This window comes from Calliopsis andreniformis, chromosome 7 (genome assembly GCF_051401765.1).
Source record: "Calliopsis andreniformis isolate RMS-2024a chromosome 7, iyCalAndr_principal, whole genome shotgun sequence".
NCBI lineage: Eukaryota > Metazoa > Arthropoda > Insecta > Hymenoptera > Andrenidae > Calliopsis > Calliopsis andreniformis.
The window spans coordinates 7893698-7910379 of NC_135068.1; the positions used below are offsets into that span (position 1 = coordinate 7893698).

General features: G+C 45.2%; 3 protein-coding genes across 3 annotated transcripts; all 3 read right to left on the bottom strand.

Annotated features, from left to right (window-relative positions):
- Nucleotides 1-5202: 5202 nt before the first annotated feature.
- LOC143181813 (uncharacterized) lies at nt 5203-6184 on the bottom strand. Its single transcript, XM_076382440.1, has 4 exons — nt 5944-6184; nt 5695-5878; nt 5396-5633; nt 5203-5298 (listed from the first exon to the last, which is right to left on the bottom strand). The coding sequence occupies exons 1-4, from the start codon at nt 6167-6169 to the stop codon at nt 5203-5205; spliced, it is 744 nt and encodes a 247-aa protein (XP_076238555.1). The 5' UTR covers nt 6170-6184.
- A 391-nt stretch (nt 6185-6575) lies between these two features.
- LOC143181386 (uncharacterized) lies at nt 6576-8979 on the bottom strand. The gene is made up of 8 exons (XM_076381766.1): nt 8974-8979; nt 8450-8894; nt 7797-8390; nt 7272-7727; nt 7007-7203; nt 6894-6952; nt 6767-6852; nt 6576-6706 (listed from the first exon to the last, which is right to left on the bottom strand). The coding sequence occupies exons 1-8, from the start codon at nt 8977-8979 to the stop codon at nt 6576-6578; spliced, it is 1974 nt and encodes a 657-aa protein (XP_076237881.1).
- A 1825-nt stretch (nt 8980-10804) lies between these two features.
- On the bottom strand, nt 10805-15820 carry LOC143181387 (uncharacterized). Its single transcript, XM_076381767.1, has 7 exons — nt 15737-15820; nt 15486-15682; nt 15250-15442; nt 15164-15166; nt 15025-15102; nt 14928-14981; nt 10805-14869 (listed from the first exon to the last, which is right to left on the bottom strand). Exons 1-7 carry the CDS (start codon nt 15818-15820, stop codon nt 10805-10807), a joined length of 4674 nt encoding a protein of 1557 aa, XP_076237882.1.
- Nucleotides 15821-16682: the final 862 nt, after the last annotated feature.

Sequence of the window (16682 nt, forward strand, 5' to 3'; positions counted from 1 at the left end):
TATTGGCCGTACTTATGATTCTCTCAGCGAGTGCCGAGAATTAGACGGCTACCACGGCGTTCGATCGGCGAACGCCTACGTACACTCACAATTTTCGTCAACGACTTATCAATGTGTTCCTAGGTTGCTCCTTTAGTTTTTAATGACCCTTAATTATTTTAACGAATATTAATCGAAAATTTGTTTACCAGGGGATAAAAAATTTGCCATCAACCAGGTGCAAGTTCCTGATAGCAGTACTTTGACATTGTAAAGACACTTAGTGTAATTACATTACTACCAGATTTGTTTGTATAGTAAGTGAATGTAGTAAGAATGTGAATTTCTGAGCAGGGATAAATAATCAAGGTTTTTTGAAGAAATCATGATTAGCAGAGAGGAAGAGAGATTTCTCATGATAATTATCTCGCAATGGGTGTGATCCTGCGAATTGCATTCCGTGCGGATGCAATGAAAATGAAACTTTTACTTTCAATGATACCGACTCTACACTCCCATGCAACACACTGTAAATAATGTAATTGTCGAATAATTGTCTATAACGGTGGGAAATAGAGTAACTGTAAGTTAACGAGATCTCAAGTTACTTTTTAGATAACCATGATCAGCTTAATTCTCCTATTAAATAGTGAAGGAAAGAGTGCAAAAATTACGTATTGCTAGAAATCCTTGGGTGAGCGTCTTAAGTGAACGTGATTAAATAATTGAGAAGAGCAAAATGAACGTAGTGTTAATCATCGTCAGGCGTAATACACTGTGAAATGATAATGAATGTTCAGACTGCAGGTGCTAATTAAAGAGAAAAATTTCAGGCAATTCTTCTTTGCTATCAGCCTTGTCCATCTTACATTGTCAGCAGAGACTTCAGTGCATTAAGTGACAAACAGGCAAGGAATGCTTGCAACCGAAACCTGAGACAAACAACAAAGTCATGCACCTCTCCATTTAACCCCGCCTGTGGAGAGAGCATAACGAAAGGCTCTCAAGCTATCTGTTCGTGTACGATCCAGAAAATTATGATAATTAGGAGGCTATAAGCTCAGGCACATTCGTGACTCGAATCTTCAGTAACCAATTTCCTCAGGAACTTACGCTAAATTGGTACAACAACCATTCACTGTCTCGAAAGCACCTTGACGAAGGATCAAGCTACTCATTAATCTCCTTACATACTCAGAAGACCCACGTGTGAAAAAATCATCGATAGCAGACTATCTACTCCACCTCGTCGCTCAATATCATTCATAAGAAAGTAGATACGTTTCACTAGCAAAGGTAGCTGTAATCTGAATCACTGCCTACGTTTCTGGATCACAGGAATGCTCCACATCTCAGGAATCATCATGCTAGGACAGTAAACCAAGGAGCAAGGTGTTCCATAAAAAATCAATCATTTATTCAGCAACAGAGTAACAATAACAACCAAGTATACTATTACTAGTACAAGACTAGGGGTACGTCGACCTCGTCAACAAAGGCGCCCCATGCTGCCTCGATCCGCTTCGCTAGCTCAGCTCGGCTCGAGGAAGCGAGTGTAGCTCAGTATTGCCAGAAGGCGGGACTAAACGTCTTCCGGTAACGTCATAGAGTAGAATAGAAGAGATACCAGGCAGTGCAGTCACACACCCACTCTTCTACTTTATGATGTCATGGGAAGAGATTTTGTCCCGGCATCTGGCAACTCTGGTGTAGCCGTCTCGCGCGTATCTAGGGACGCACACGCACAAGCTGCGTTGCTCTCCTCTTGGCAGGCGCGTGGTGGTGCACATGGTCGCTGTCAGTGACGCAACGCGCATCTAGTGGCTCCAGCCGTGACCGTAGGACTTGGCCCGATGGAACACGTGCTTGTAGACGGGTATGTGAATGGGGTACGGCTTCTCCACGGGCACTGGGATGTGCTTCTCCACTGGTATGGGCACGTGCTTCTCTACTGGGACTGGGATCACCCTTTCAACTGGGTAGGGAACCTTCTTTTCAACAGGGACTGCCACAGTCTTGATCACTGGGATCGCCACTGGCTTGGCGACGGGGACGTGGACCGGATATGGCTGCGGTACACCCACTGCCACCGGATGCGGCACTGGTATCGCCACTGGCTGGGCGACCGGCACTCCTGCGGTCATGTAGAAACTTTTAATTGAGTTGAGGACTTAATTAATGCTGGAGGTAAAAGTGGGAGAGTGGGGAGACTCAGAGGGCGTGGACTGACTAGGGATTGGGGTTTGAAGTGGGGTATGATGAGGAGTCTGTGTTCTGTGGTATTTGGGAATCGTTTTCTGTGATGCTAACTGTGCTAGTTGTGCAGAATAATATTGTGATAGGAGTCAATTATTTGTAAGCCTGCAGCATGAACCTAATCAACTTACCAATATTCTTGACAACAGGAACTGGCACAGGCTTAGTGATTTCCACATGTTCGCTCACTGGGACAGCCTGAGCATAGTGATGCTGGACATGTCCTCCATGCAATCCATGGCCGAGTCCTTCAGCCCCGTAGCCACCCCCATACCCACCCCCATAGCCACCTCCATAGCTACCCCCATAACCGCTCAGTCCATCGTGAAGACCTCCCGATGAGTGACCTAATTCTATACCGTGTTCTCCTCCATAGCTGCTACTCCCAGATGTCCTATGGGGAATATAATTAGTCAGAAATTAACCAGTCACTTCTATAACAATTAGGCTCTTACCCTTGCCAACCGCTAGAGTCGCCAACCTCGATACTGGCCAGAGAAGACCCCACCACCAAGCACACTAGGAAAACCTGGAATCGTAGGCCATTAACCATATGCACTTCAAAAATGTTACATAAGTTACGAATCAAATAAGCGAAGAGAGTGGCCACGCGATATGGAGGTAACCAGTGCCATTAATCAAAATTGAAATCATGAATACAAAATGGGGCATCATGCCAATCGAACCCCTCCCCAAAGGAAAGATGCCGCGAGTCGCGAGCATTTCCCACCGCCATTGTTCCCCAGCCCCAAATGCACGCAAGGAGATTTCGGCCACGGTCTATTGGCTCCCATTCTCGTCTTTCCCTTTCTTGCTCACGTTTACTTACAGGGGGCCAAGATAGCATTTTTCTGCGTCTGTATCAGAGTGTGGATGAAGAAGCGGATACGGATACTGCGAGTGGATGTCGATGGACCGCTCCTTTTTATACGCTTTCTCCCTCCTAGGCGACGCACAGATGATCTTTCTCTCTTGAAAACCGGACCTGCATGGTTGTGCTCGTGTCGTAGGGTCGCGTGGAGGAAACCTGGCGCGCGACGAAACACGACACCCGATGTCTCCGGTCACCTTAGCCACGGGTCCGCTTTCGGTGTCACGGTGACGGGGCAACGGGGTGAGGGTGAACGATCTAGATCGAGGGTAACGACAGCCCACGACCGAGTGAACACACTCGATCTAAGGTCCTGTGTTTGCTCTGGCAGAGGTGGCGGACGCTGACCGGTGCACATAGACCGAACTGATCCAGCTAACATGACGCGAGGGACGAGCTTTCTAGCGTGATCGAAATTCATGTGAGGGAGCCCATCGACGCTAGCTTGCACCCAAGAAACGCTGACGGAATGCACCGTCGCTAACTAACCGGTGAGCGTGGTGAACGTCTATGAAGAGTGATCCTCCCCGATCGGGCTGGTCTCGAAAGGCGATTTCCTTTCCTCTGAGGCGGAGCTCTCTATCTTCCGTTTTGCCCTATTTTGCGATGTCACCGTTATAAAATACCCCGGCGGAAACCAAGCGTGTCCGAGCGAACGTTGCTTTTGCTATATTTAGAGGGAACTCCGACGCGTAATTTCTTTATTAACTGCCCAGCGAGGTACAATTAACGGAACTGAGAGAAGAAAAAGGTTGAGCATTTAGGAGTTCTCTTTCCTGATTTGATTCCTTTTTCCTCCATCAGAATGGAACACTTTCGAAGGTACACTCGAGACAAATTCGAGATACGGCTAGGCCACAGTGAGAGTGGCGGTCTTTCACGCAATAAGAAAGGAAAGCAAATAAAACGAGACGAGGTAAAAGGCGAGTAGATCCAAAAAAGCAGTATGGATGAAAGTGTTGGTTGGTGCGGTGTGAAAGGAGGAGCACTCGTGACCGTTATAATAGGCCTGACTCGCTGAGCAGTTGCTATTCCGATCGTATTGATGAAACTGGTTGGATCGTTTCCCTCAGTCGCCAGTCGCCTAGTTGTTGGATCAAATCCGACGCAAATATGGCGTTGTAAACGTCAACTTTTATGAAAAGCTGATACGATGAGGTCCCAAACAGATGTCTAGGTGTCTAGGACCTTAGGTCATTTGCTCAGCATAATCCATTTGAAAATTTCTGTAGTATTAGAAACAAATTCATTAAGCCAAGTCCAACAGAGTAACCTGAGCTTTTCTTTCAAGTTGACTAACCTAGACTTAGACCCTAAGCCCTTCTATGAGATACAAATGACCAATTAAAAGCACTTCTTGTGCAACTTTCATTCTCCAGAGATTACCTAACACTGACACAGTGGCCTCAGCTCAGTACCACCACAAATAGATCATCGAAACCAGTCAGCTAGGAAGCTGTACCGCCTTTTTGAATTCGCCGCTTCCTGGACCGCTTGGAGACAATGGCAGTGCGACTTTAGCCAGAGTGACGGGAAGTGGCAGTGAAAGTGACGGTGATCCCCAAGACGTATCCACGGTCAAAGAATGCAAGATCAGTGTCCAGTTACGCTTCTCCCCAGCGTGCACTGGGAGAACGACCGAGGCTGGATAAGCTCTCGTGGTTGGGTCTGACCAGTGCTGGAATCCTTTCACTCGCCTCTTTCCTGACCATTCGTAATATCCCCTTTCTCCCCTTCGACGTGATCGAGCATTCAGTCGAGAACAATCACGTGGGAAGGAAATCGTTCAATCAAATCGGTCTTTCGTGGCCTCTGACTTCTATGCCTCGCTCTTTGACTGCTCACCTGAACGATGACACATTCTGTCAAGACTTCAGGTTAGCAAAAGAAAAAACAAGAGTGCTCTGCCATTTTCCATTAACTATTCTGTTAGCGAATTCGAGGAAGAGAATTTTGTTACTCATTAGGATAATCACACTGGACAGAAAATTTGTAAAACAGAGTTTATTGGCAACAAACGTGGAGAAGATAGCAAACCATCACCATAATCTTAACAGAGAATACAAAGCTTTCGTTTTTAATGGTGAACATGGCACTCATCGACGCCAGGGATCATGAGGCTGCTTTTGCAGCGCTGCCAGCTGCACTGCATTCGCCACGGCGTTCTCCTTTGCTGCTATGATATCCTTTTCCTGGGTCAATGAAGACAGAAATTGGGAATATTAAAAGAGGTAATACAGAAATAACCGAGAAAAGGAAGAAGTTCATACATATTCCATGAGACAATACCTTTGCTTCTTGCTCGCTTTGAGTAATCTGTTTGTCGACGTCTTGCTTCTGTAACTCGGCTGCAGTTGCAGCTGCATTTCTTTGGATTGCAGCCGCTGCAGCAGCTTCCCTTGCTGCAGCCACTCTTTGAGCAGCCGCAACAGCGTCTTTCAATGACGCCAGCTTTTGTTGAAGAGCAATCAACTGCTTCGCGCTTGCCCTCGCTTCTGCTTCAGCTGATGACGAAATTTCTTGCGACCTTTTTCGGAGTAACATAACTAGTTAAACTGAGTTAACCAATGAGGGTACTCAAGGTTTACCTAGCTGCAGCTTCTCTTGCAGCTGACTCTTTGGCCAAAGCAAGCCTCTGCTGAAGAACTGTCGCCTGCTTGGCTTCTGCGACCCTTTGCTGAGCAACATTGACGTTGTGATTCGCTTCCTTGGCTTGTTGGATTGCTTTCAGGACATCTGGAGGATAGGCGATGCTAGGAGTGCCAGATGGACCTCTCAAAGTCTTTGAGCAACAGAGTGAAGTAAATGATTAGGTAAAGAAGGCACATGACCTAAACTGTTTTTCAGTACCTGAATCGCAACATCGTGGGTTGCTTGAGCTTGGACCTGGGTTAAAGGTATATCTGGCACACCAGGATTGCTCCAAGCGGATCCGAAGCTGGTTGGAGCCCACGAGGATGCAGAAAATATAGGCGCAACGCCAAAGAAGTCATAGCCAGAGGGACCAAACACTCCTCGCTTCTCTTTCTTGGGTTGCGACTTTGGCTCAACGAAGGTAGCCATTGCTAGTGCGATGGCGATCTGGGATTTTAGAGAAAATTTAATCTGAATTAGACCTATTGTTCCAAAAAAAAAAAGAAAAGTGAAAAATTTTTATGCAGGCTTTACCGTGCAGCTGAACTTCATCTTGGTGGAGTCCTTGATGATGAGGGCGATGATACTGACTCCTCTACCTGGAGGACGAGTATATATACAGATTCCGAATCGCAGGAGAACGCGTTGTTGGTGTCAGAGTAATGACAAGATTAATTAAGACTATTAAGTTCGCACAAAAATGGATATACCATGGTGGAATTATTGGTCTTTATTGTCTAATGACAACTCACCGTAGCTCTAGTATACAATCACCATCCAGGAGGCTCGTTACCAACGTTAGAAATCGATGGGCCATTCAGAAAATAACTGTATCTCATATACTTCCGTTCAGAGACATATTTGTTACAAGGAAAAGGCAATTTAATTCAGTAGATGCTGTAAGTAGATCTCTCGATGGTAGTCTTCGACATAAGCTCGCGTAAGTGTTCACTAGGATGAAAGTAACTAGTATGAATAAAATGGAAAATTTTTGTAACATGTAGCTTTATATAAAATATATTATACAGACAGATGTAACAAGTAAATGGTACAACAATGTTTGATATAATTTGAATTTATTACTATAATGTTGGTAGGGACTTGTAATTGTACTTTAAATACTAACAGCTGTTAATGCTCACTAACAGCACACCTAACATTAACACCACTATTTTTTAACTCAAGTATTTCATAATCTAATTTGAAGCTTTTCTATTTTCTGTATTTTTGGTTCTCTACATTGTCAAGTGTTTTGTATCCAAACACTTTGTCAAATGCCATTTCTAATATAGTATCGGAGCTCTGTCCTTCACTGTCTTTATACCCCTGTGGGATTCTTTGATAATCGAAGTTCGTGCTGCTCCCCTGGCTAGTGGAATCTTCAGAATCATAGCTGTCTTTGTTCTTCCGCGAGGATTTAAAACCATATTCTACCTTTGGCATCTCTGTTCTTTGAATGTAGCCTACAACCATGTAACATTTATTTTGCCATTCTCTTTGAAAAAGGTACCTCCAAGAAGATTGTACTTACTTTGTCTGGGAGACTGTTTTTTGTAGGACCTATCAAATTCTTCGTCGAAGTTCTTGTCAAAGTACTTAGGCCTATATTTATGATAGGAACTGTCTGTCTTCTGCTTCTCGTAACTATCTTCTTCTTCCTCCTCGTCGTCTTCTTGCTTACCGTAATAAGGCCTCGAGGAAGTGTCTTCAGACTGGTATTTACTTGAAGGTGTCTCATCCTCTTCATCATCATCGCTCGACGATGAATATTCGCGATGCTTGGACTGAGGCTCCTCATCATCTTCTTCATCATTATTAGAATACTTGCCAAATGTGCTGTCATACTGCTTGAAAGGGAAAGACGTAGAAGGTTTGAAGTCACCTTCTACTCGTGGCGACTTGAAGGGCTTCTCTGATTTATCCTCATGATCATCGTCATCGTCATCTCTACCATCTGACCCATGCTCTTTCTCAGCCGAGGAGTAGCCTGCCAAACGAATGAACATTTCATAGCACATTCTTCAAATACGTCATGCACTTCCACTTAGCAACAGACCTTCGTCATCCTCATCATCATCATCGTCGTCTTTTTCAGGAGGAGGAGTCGTAGGTTTCTTCTTGTCAATAATCTCAACATCAGATCGGATCTCTTCAACAGGAGCCTGACGATGACCCCCAACATTCTGCACATACTGGACATTCCCATTACCAAAGTGTAATTGCGGTTGCGACTGAAGGGACTCATAACCAGCCGCTGGGAATCCTCCAACAGTTGGATGGACCTCTATCGCCGCGCCCTTGTATTGAGGGAACTGACGATTGCTACCAGTCGTGGAAATGGGCACCACCTGCCCCTGGAAACTGGAGAGGGGCGACGAAAAGGGTGCGCTGAGTTGCACGTTGTTCACTTTAGGTACCCTAGCTGGGAAGGTGTACTGGATGTCAACAGGGCTCAACACTAGCTGCTGCCCATGGACATTATGGTAGTACACAGGCTGTTGCAAGTCACTGTGCACCTGAACCATAGGCAACGAGGTTCTCTTGGCGTACGGACTGCTGTGGAAAGCAGGCGCAGCTCCCATAGCCTTGGAGACAGGGTAGCCAGTCCTGTACACTGGCACCTGGACAGTTTGGATCCCAGTATGCACACCTACAGAGAAATCATCATCAATAACGAAGTGACACCCATACTCTGGTATTAGTACTCACCGACTCTTCCTGGCTTTTGGTTACGTGAATCCTGATTTGCCAGGTGAACATTACCCTGATGTATACGAGTCTGTCTCAGAGGTTTATCATCGCTGGCAACTTTGAAGCCAGCAGACATGGTGAATAGATTCTCGAAATATGGAGACTGGGAGGGATGCAAATTCGAATAGGGCTGCTTGTAGACGCTTCCATAGCTAGCTGGACCAATCAACGAGGGTTCTTGGGTAGCAACTTTGACATCTTTGTAATGATGCAGGGACTTTCCATGGTTGCTGGGGATGCTGCGTTGACTTGGATTGGGTGTGTGCAGTTTATGAAGCTTGTAATCCTGCGGGACATCATGCACATTTTCGACGACTCCTCGTTTTGGCTTCACAGAGCTGGAGAATTGTCCCACTCCCACAGCCAAGTTCAGCGTCGATATTAGTATGGTGACATGAAGGACCTGCAATCAGGCGATGATCAGTTCACTTGGACTTCATCACACGTTGTTACGAACTTGATGCTAATCACAATGAACGTACCAGCATGGCACCGAATAAACTAGTACAGACAGATACCGACGTTCCTCCTTAACTGGTGGCGATCAGGACTCCGTGATCTTTTATATTCAGTGATTAGCGATGCGAGACAACCGAATGGGTTTGGCTTTTCTACTATTGACAAAAAGCGTGTCGAGAAAAGCCGCGTCAAATCTCGGTTCTCCCCTGTTCAACGACGTCCCAGGAGTGTCAACGACCTATCTCTCTGTTAATACACAGAGTGTCTTAAAACCAGAAGCACTTGGTCTGTCGAAAAGTCTTGCTATCTAGTGATTCCACTCATTCCAACATATCCATTATATTTCCACTTGTTAGTAGTGATTTCATTCACAATGAATGTTTGTACTGGCATTACTATTTTAGGATAACTCCTTATTCAGTGCTCACGGTGTCTTCCTATTGTTAAGCTACTTTAAATGGACATTAAATGCGACGTATAAGAGTAATATTTAGTAAACGAAATTGGTGGAAAGCGGATATTGACTGAGATCACCTGAAGCTGCAATTATATGGTCATTGTCCCCAGAAAATCACTCAAGTCGGTTGTACTCACAGGTTAAAAGAACTATAAAAAATTCGCCATTAATTGCCTCGAGACTTCTGGTGAAAGTCTCTCTCCACGTTATGCTCCATAGAAGTGATACATTGACCTTTCGTGGCTCTTCGATGGTGTAGAGGATTGGTCACTTTAGAAAAATAAGATAGCGAGATTCACTGGCCTGACAAGTTTCATCTGTCGTGAACAAGTAGCTGTCGCAATTGAAAGAATACAACGTAACGTCGATTGCCTTTTTATGGTCAGTATTATGCCTCGTTCGTCAAGCAGAAAATTGTGTTAGAAATTCAGACAGTGAGGGTAGGGTGGAAAAAGTCTTCACACTATCCTGCCCTCCCCACAAAGCGAGTGAAAATGTGTCCCAAGGTCGATGTCAGATTCTTACCACCTACGAAACGTGCTTTCACATTGACAGTTCTTCAGATACAATTATAATATGCGATAAAGAGGAATTTATTGCAAGGCTTTTTTAATTATGTTTGAGTTAGGTCACATTAAGTCTGGATTAGGTCTGGTTTAAATTGGAAATTCATTTATGGGATTTTAATGACTACATGTGACGCTGTAGGATTAGAAAGGTGAGAGTCCTGGATACATCTGAGTGAGTTGAATACAACATTGTTAATACACTAGTAAGAAATCCATGAAGCGTAATAAAGTTGATTCGTCTACTCCAGTGAAAGTACCACATAAACGCAATTTACGTAAGCAAAGGGATTATAATGGTAAAAACAATGAAAGTGACTCGCTATTGATGGATTTCGTGGCATTAGGTAACGCTTCTTCAAGCATTTCTGTATTTCGCATAGGGAATAGTGGGTATAATGAATCTAAGAGAGCAGAAATACACACTTTTATTTAATGTTAATATGTACAATGTTCGCTAGCACCATAGAAACGAGCAATTACAACTTTCTCCATCAGTCTCGGTTCTTTCAGAGTATAGTACTGTTCAGTTCAACTCGATACGATTCATAAAACAAACAATAGCCTCTGGTCTATACAAATCATCGTTCAGCAAAATATAGTGTACTTATAAACTATTCCTTATTACTACATGATGTAACAGCAGATGTTCTAGCTCTATAGCGTAGCCTTCTCTGCACTTCACACTTTTTGCGAATCAGCATTCTAATATCAAGTATCATAAATTTCTATTTCTTTTGATTTTGTACCATTCTTCCTTCATGTTCTTTATTTAGACGGCATACGCTGCAGAATTAGAGTAATTTGGTTCGTCCTTTATCAAATGAGCCATCAAATACCTCGTTTGTCCGTCAAAGGCCTCCGAGCATCAGAACCACTGTGCCCCAAATTGGAGTACAAAGTGCCCTCAGAAATCTTATAAAGGTAATTCTTCAGATTATTGTCATAAAACTGCTGCTGTGCTCGTTGCTTCTCGTCCTCAAAGTACTGCTGCACTTGAGCTTTGTCTTGAAAGTAGTTCAGTGGGGTGCTCCGAGTGGGTAGCTGTTTGTTCTTCATCAGCAACCCAAGGTAATTGTGTATTTTTGGGTGATTGAAGTCCTGCTCCCTGCCGCCTTGGCTCAGTTTGGGAGCTTGCAAGAAGCTATTCCCCTCTGGCGACGAAGTGGTGAAAGAAGGATAAGAGCCAAAGGAAGCGGGCTTCCTGAATTCAGAATAAGAATGGTGCTTGGAGTCCTGAAGGGCCTCGAATCGTGGACTGTCAGACAGAGCTGGCTCTGAATTGGTAGCAGAGACTTCGAGCCCACCCAACTTGGGCGACAATGTATGCTTGTGATGTGACCTAGGTCCGTGGAAGTGATTGTGATTTTTGTACCTAGGTGGTCCAGAGATAGGCCTCTTCTTACCAGGTTTATCGTAGAAGTGTCCCTTTGGACGATGGGAATGTGGGTGCTTCATAAAATGTTTAGTGTCCCTGAAGTCACTGGTCGCGCTGAACTTAAACTTCTCATGATCGCCTGGTCTGCGCTGTCTATGTGGCCTACTATTTCCCTGGTACGAGTGTGAGGAGTCTGAAGAATGAGTCTTGAGCATTTGTTCCAGCGCAGCCAACAACTCGTCTGGCTTTTTACTAGGTAGCTCCGCCGTGTGCACCTTCGTTTCGCTGTGGTGTCCTTCGATTTGGTCCTTGTTCCTCTTGGAATCTGACAGAGAAGCCTTCAAACGCTGAAGCTCATTCTTCAGCTTTGTGAGGTCCAGAGTCTCGGATGAATTATGCCGTGTTCCTGGTTTCCTGTCATTGTTCCATTTCTGGGAATTGTAGATGGTCTTCAGGGACTCTTTGAACATCTGTTCTGCGTAGTTTTCCAGGTCTGACGACAACTTGGGTTTCACTAGTAGCTCGCTCTGTGCGGAGTAAGAAGGTCTGAAGAAGTTCCCCCCGGGGATCAAGGGAACAAGATTCAGATTCCCTTGCAGAGGCTCGTTGTTCAGCTTACTGTTCAGTACGTTTTGGTTTTTGACCACGTCCATATTAGGCACGAAGTTGATGGGATTAAACATGGGTCTATCTTGAGACTGGAAAGCTTTCATATCACCTGTGGACTCCGTACTTGTGGACAGGTAGGGTCTCGTAGTGACCACACTGGTGGTAGTGAACATGGGAATCGGTGTGGTTAATACTGCAGCAGGGTACTGCATGCTCTCGTACGCGTTCACAACAGTGGCATCAACTGGGCTGGGCTTAATATTTGGATTCACAATTTCCACGTTCTTCGTACCCACATATGGCAAATGCGCATTGTCAGCCATCCCTGAAACACCCTGGAAAGGACTAAGTGTGTTAATGGTCGCAGTACTTTGGCTACCAATATTGTCAACCGTTTGATACCCAACAGCTGGCACCCTGATGCTCTTCAGCGTCGATGCAGCGTCGAAACCAGACACAGGTATTTTCACAAACGGCTCAGAAATCACTTGGGGAGTGCTAGCAGCGAAAGTAGCCAAAGTTGGCATAGGATGTAGTACAGCTGGCAGTAGATGGGTCGTCTGAATGTATGTCTTTGTCTTTGGTGCTATTTGCTGGTACACTCCGCCCTGAACCTGCGGCTTAACCATTTGCTGAGGATTGGAATTTTGCAGGTAGAACGAGTTGCCGCTCATCGATTGTCTCTGATCGTTCTGGCCAACTGTCAGACTCGCTGAAGCTAGGAAGTTGGCTGTGGAAGCAGGCAGCAGGGTCTTCTTGCCTTGTGACTCGGCAGTCACCAGGTTAAACTTCGTCACAGGTATGGTCTGAGGCGTGGGTGTCACTGTAGACATGGTAGGCATGCTCTGCACTTGTAAATTACCAGGATTGACAAAATTTTGGCCATGCATTCCATGAGGATTCACCTGGATATTGAAGTTAGAGTGAAAAGGCGACTGCAGTAGCGTTGGAACTGTTTGAACTGTCGGCTGAGGGACTATCAGCTGGGGTATGTTGCCTTGCACTTGCTGCATCTGGTTGGCGAAATTAGGCCGTGACGTAGTTCCCTGAACCTCTTGAATAGGTATACCTTGCAATCCTGAGTTTATATGTGGTGTGACAGCATAAATGGGAGCAATCGTGCTGGACACGTATTGAGGCTTCAGGTTCGTTGAAAACTTGCTCTGGTCGTTCCCCTGTGGCATGACAGCCTGTATAGTATTCTGAAAGCTATTGTGTCCCATGATAATATCTGGAACTGGCGAGGACACTTTTATCTTCGTATCTTGACCCATAGCACTTTCAGGGGTAGTCAGTAAAGGAGTAGGTGTGCTAACTGGCAGTAGAACGTTTGACATATCAAAGCCCTGACTGTTCCCGATAGCTGTCGCGTGATCAAAGTTCCCTACTGGCACCAAGTTCACATTAACTGGGACGATAAGCTTAGGCTTCTCAAGCTGGCCAATTTCTACACCACTCGAGTGCGAAATCTCTAGATTCGGCGACACCTGCTTCCAACTATTGTTAGGCTTGAACTTCGAATTGTGCTGGGATTTGGGTCTTGTTTCTGATCCCGAAAATCTGTCATCATACCTGGGTTCTTCATAGCTATCCTCTTGGTCATCGTCCACCCAGGAGTTTCCCTTCACCCTCTGTCTATTTGACTTACCCCTCGAATGGTGTCTCTTGCTGTAACTTTCATACTCCGAACTGTCATCCAACGAACCCCTATGCTCCTTGGGGAGTCTCCTCGAACTATCGAAATTAGAAGGTCTTCTTCTGCTCTTCTGCACTCTTCTGGGTTTATCTGAGTACTCCACATAGTCTGTCTCATCGGACATGTCCCTCGAGTCTTCTTCACTTCGAAATCTACCGTTTCTACTGTTCATGCTGTACCGATGAGACACTTCTGAACTCCCTGAGTCAATGATCCTAGAGGTTTGATAGTCAGTTGAGCCAGAGTTCGACAACCTCGAGTGATCAAACTGATAGTTAGGGTCAGCCACCACAACAGGTCTCGTGAACCTGTGCTGGTTCTGCGCCACTTGCGAAGACATGGCAACACTATCATACATGCCATCGTAGTTCTTCGAAGCGGTATGCGCAAGGTCGTTCACATCCTGATTCGTCCTTGGCAAGGACGAGGTCGGACCCACTGTCTGCCCATGGCTGTTGTAGCTAAGGACACCTTGCTGATGATAGTTGCTGGTCACTTTCTCCTGTTCGTGACTCGACTCCGCCTTATCTTTCCCTGCATCATGCGAGTAGTAATCACCATAGGAGGATCCATCGTTATGGTTCGCAGGCAAAGTGATTCCGTAAGTGCCTGTGTACTGCTCTACCATCTTGCTCTTTCCTTTGATTCGATGATTGGAAAGCTGCGTCCTGTCACTTTCTATGGAGCCAGGGGGATCTTCATAGGAATTAGGATAACTGGCCACGACAGGAGTGTTGTTCTTGACTTTCAGTAGCTCAAAGTCATTCTGCCCACTTTGGTACTCGAACGACCTGCGATTGTTCCTCAGTTGAGCGAAGTTTAGGAATATTCTCGCCTCTGTTGAATAAGCTGGATCATCTTCGGCAACTTCCTCCGTTTCTTGCTCTAAAGACTCCTCCTCCTCAGTGTCCACCTCGCTGGAGTTATCATGATCATTCAAGGAGTTAGTCAGGGTGAAGTTGCTCTTAACCTCATGTCTACCCAGCAGATCAGGTGGTTCAGTCGAAGAGGACTGCATCGGCAGGAAGCCATTGGAGTTTTCATAGTGCACAGTTGTGTCTATTATGGAGGTTATCAGTTGGTCCCTGACATCTCTCTCCCCAGGCTTTCCTGCGGTTTGTGCTGCATTCTGCGATGCAGTGGCAATCTGATCGACAGCCTGAAGGTCTGCATTCCCTGCTACCAGTGGCCGACTCAAAGATAACAGAAGGACCTGCAACGAATATAAAACAGGTTAACGAAGGGAACCCTCTAGTGCAATCTAAATAGACCAATTCAGAGACAGCGCTTCCAGTGGAGTCCTTGGATCTCCCACCAGCCACCAACTAAATTGAATCAAGTAAATTAGCAGACTAGCTGAACGCGTGCATGATACACGAGGTCATTGGAAGAAAGCCATGTCTCGAAGAAAGCGCTCCCGATTGCGAACTTAAGGTAATGACGAAGCTAAATGAATTCATCAGCGAAAATAAGTGGCAGTCAAGGGGCTGACCTAGAAAAGAAAAACAGTCTGGAAAAGTAAAATGCGGGAGGCATGTGTAGACGAGTAAGGACTGAATGTGCACGGAAGCAGATCCTCGGAAACTTTCTCACTGATTCGCCATGACCAGGTTCTAATGATTCAGGATCTTGTGTAACTATCCATTTGACGATTGCTTTACCATTAAGATCGACAGAATTAGAGTAAGGAGAATCTTCAAGACACTTTCTAAGATTAAAACATTTGGAAGAATTTAAGAGCATCTTTCCTCTTAATTGGTCATCTTGTATGTCGCAAATTGAGAAGCTCATCGACGTACAAATATTAAGAAAGAAAGTGCGCCAATTACGATCCGCATACGCTTAGATACACTCCATAAATTTCTATCTCTGAAGAATCTGAACTCCTTACAACGAGCACGAGATACATAGAAATCCCACTAATTGCACTAATAACGAAACGATATATTGCATTCTCAAAACGTGACACTTTTGAAGCCTGATTCCTCCCAGAGTTCAAAATCCTACTTAGAAAGCTACAAGTCCTCTTCAATTTTTCTTCGACACTCGCTCAGAAGATGAAGAAAGGAAAACGACTCACAATCAAAGGACGCACCCACGAACACAGGGTCAAACTCGGCACAGGGTCAGCCAAGTGTCGCGTACTTACAATGTAAATGAACATGTTCCTGGCCGAACGTGTATCCCTCTGGAACCAGTTAATCACCGATTAGGAAGGGCAGAGTGTCACGGAGTGTCGCGTAGAGCACATTGATCGCGTCGGTGCTGCCTGTTCACAAAGCGTTTCTGTAATCCAAGGGACGTTGCGAGGCGAACCTCCGCGCGAGAACTGAGCCACATACTAGACACGCGATTTTCTTTATACACTTCGGTAGCCAAGTGAAAAATATCGTTCTAAATATTATCCTACAGCCCACCAGCCGGAGGATACTTTCATTCGCGACACGCGACCGCCGCCGGGGAAATTCTTGTCCACGACGCGGGGCCAGGATGCGACTACCCATCATTACCCGTGGAAGCCACGCGAATTCGCTGGAAAAAGAAAAGGGAATCCAACACTCTTTCATACTCGCCGTAATTAAGTGCAATTAGTTATAATAATTTCGTGATGATCGCTAATATCGTCGACCTTCGTTGCATCTCGGTAGCCCAAGAAGCCTACATGTTTTAGAAATTTTCATTTCCTTACGGTCTGCAGAGTGTCCTATCATGAGACCTACTGAGTGAAACTTCAATACCAACTGTGCCATTAAGATAATACTGGGGTTTCTGTAGTGGTTCTGAATTGACCCTGGAAACCCTACCCGAACTTATCTGAAATAGGTAATAACAGCCCAAATCACTAATAGAGCAAAGATAATCCCTTGGAAGATTTGATAAATACGATAGAACTAAACCAATGACCACCTCATTAAATCCAATCTTCAGTACCCAGACACATCTGGTGCTACTCTATTGGTAGCTTTGAATTTAAGTAGCTTTGGTAGCTTTGAACCTAACCCAGACCTAACCCAGACCTCATTAAA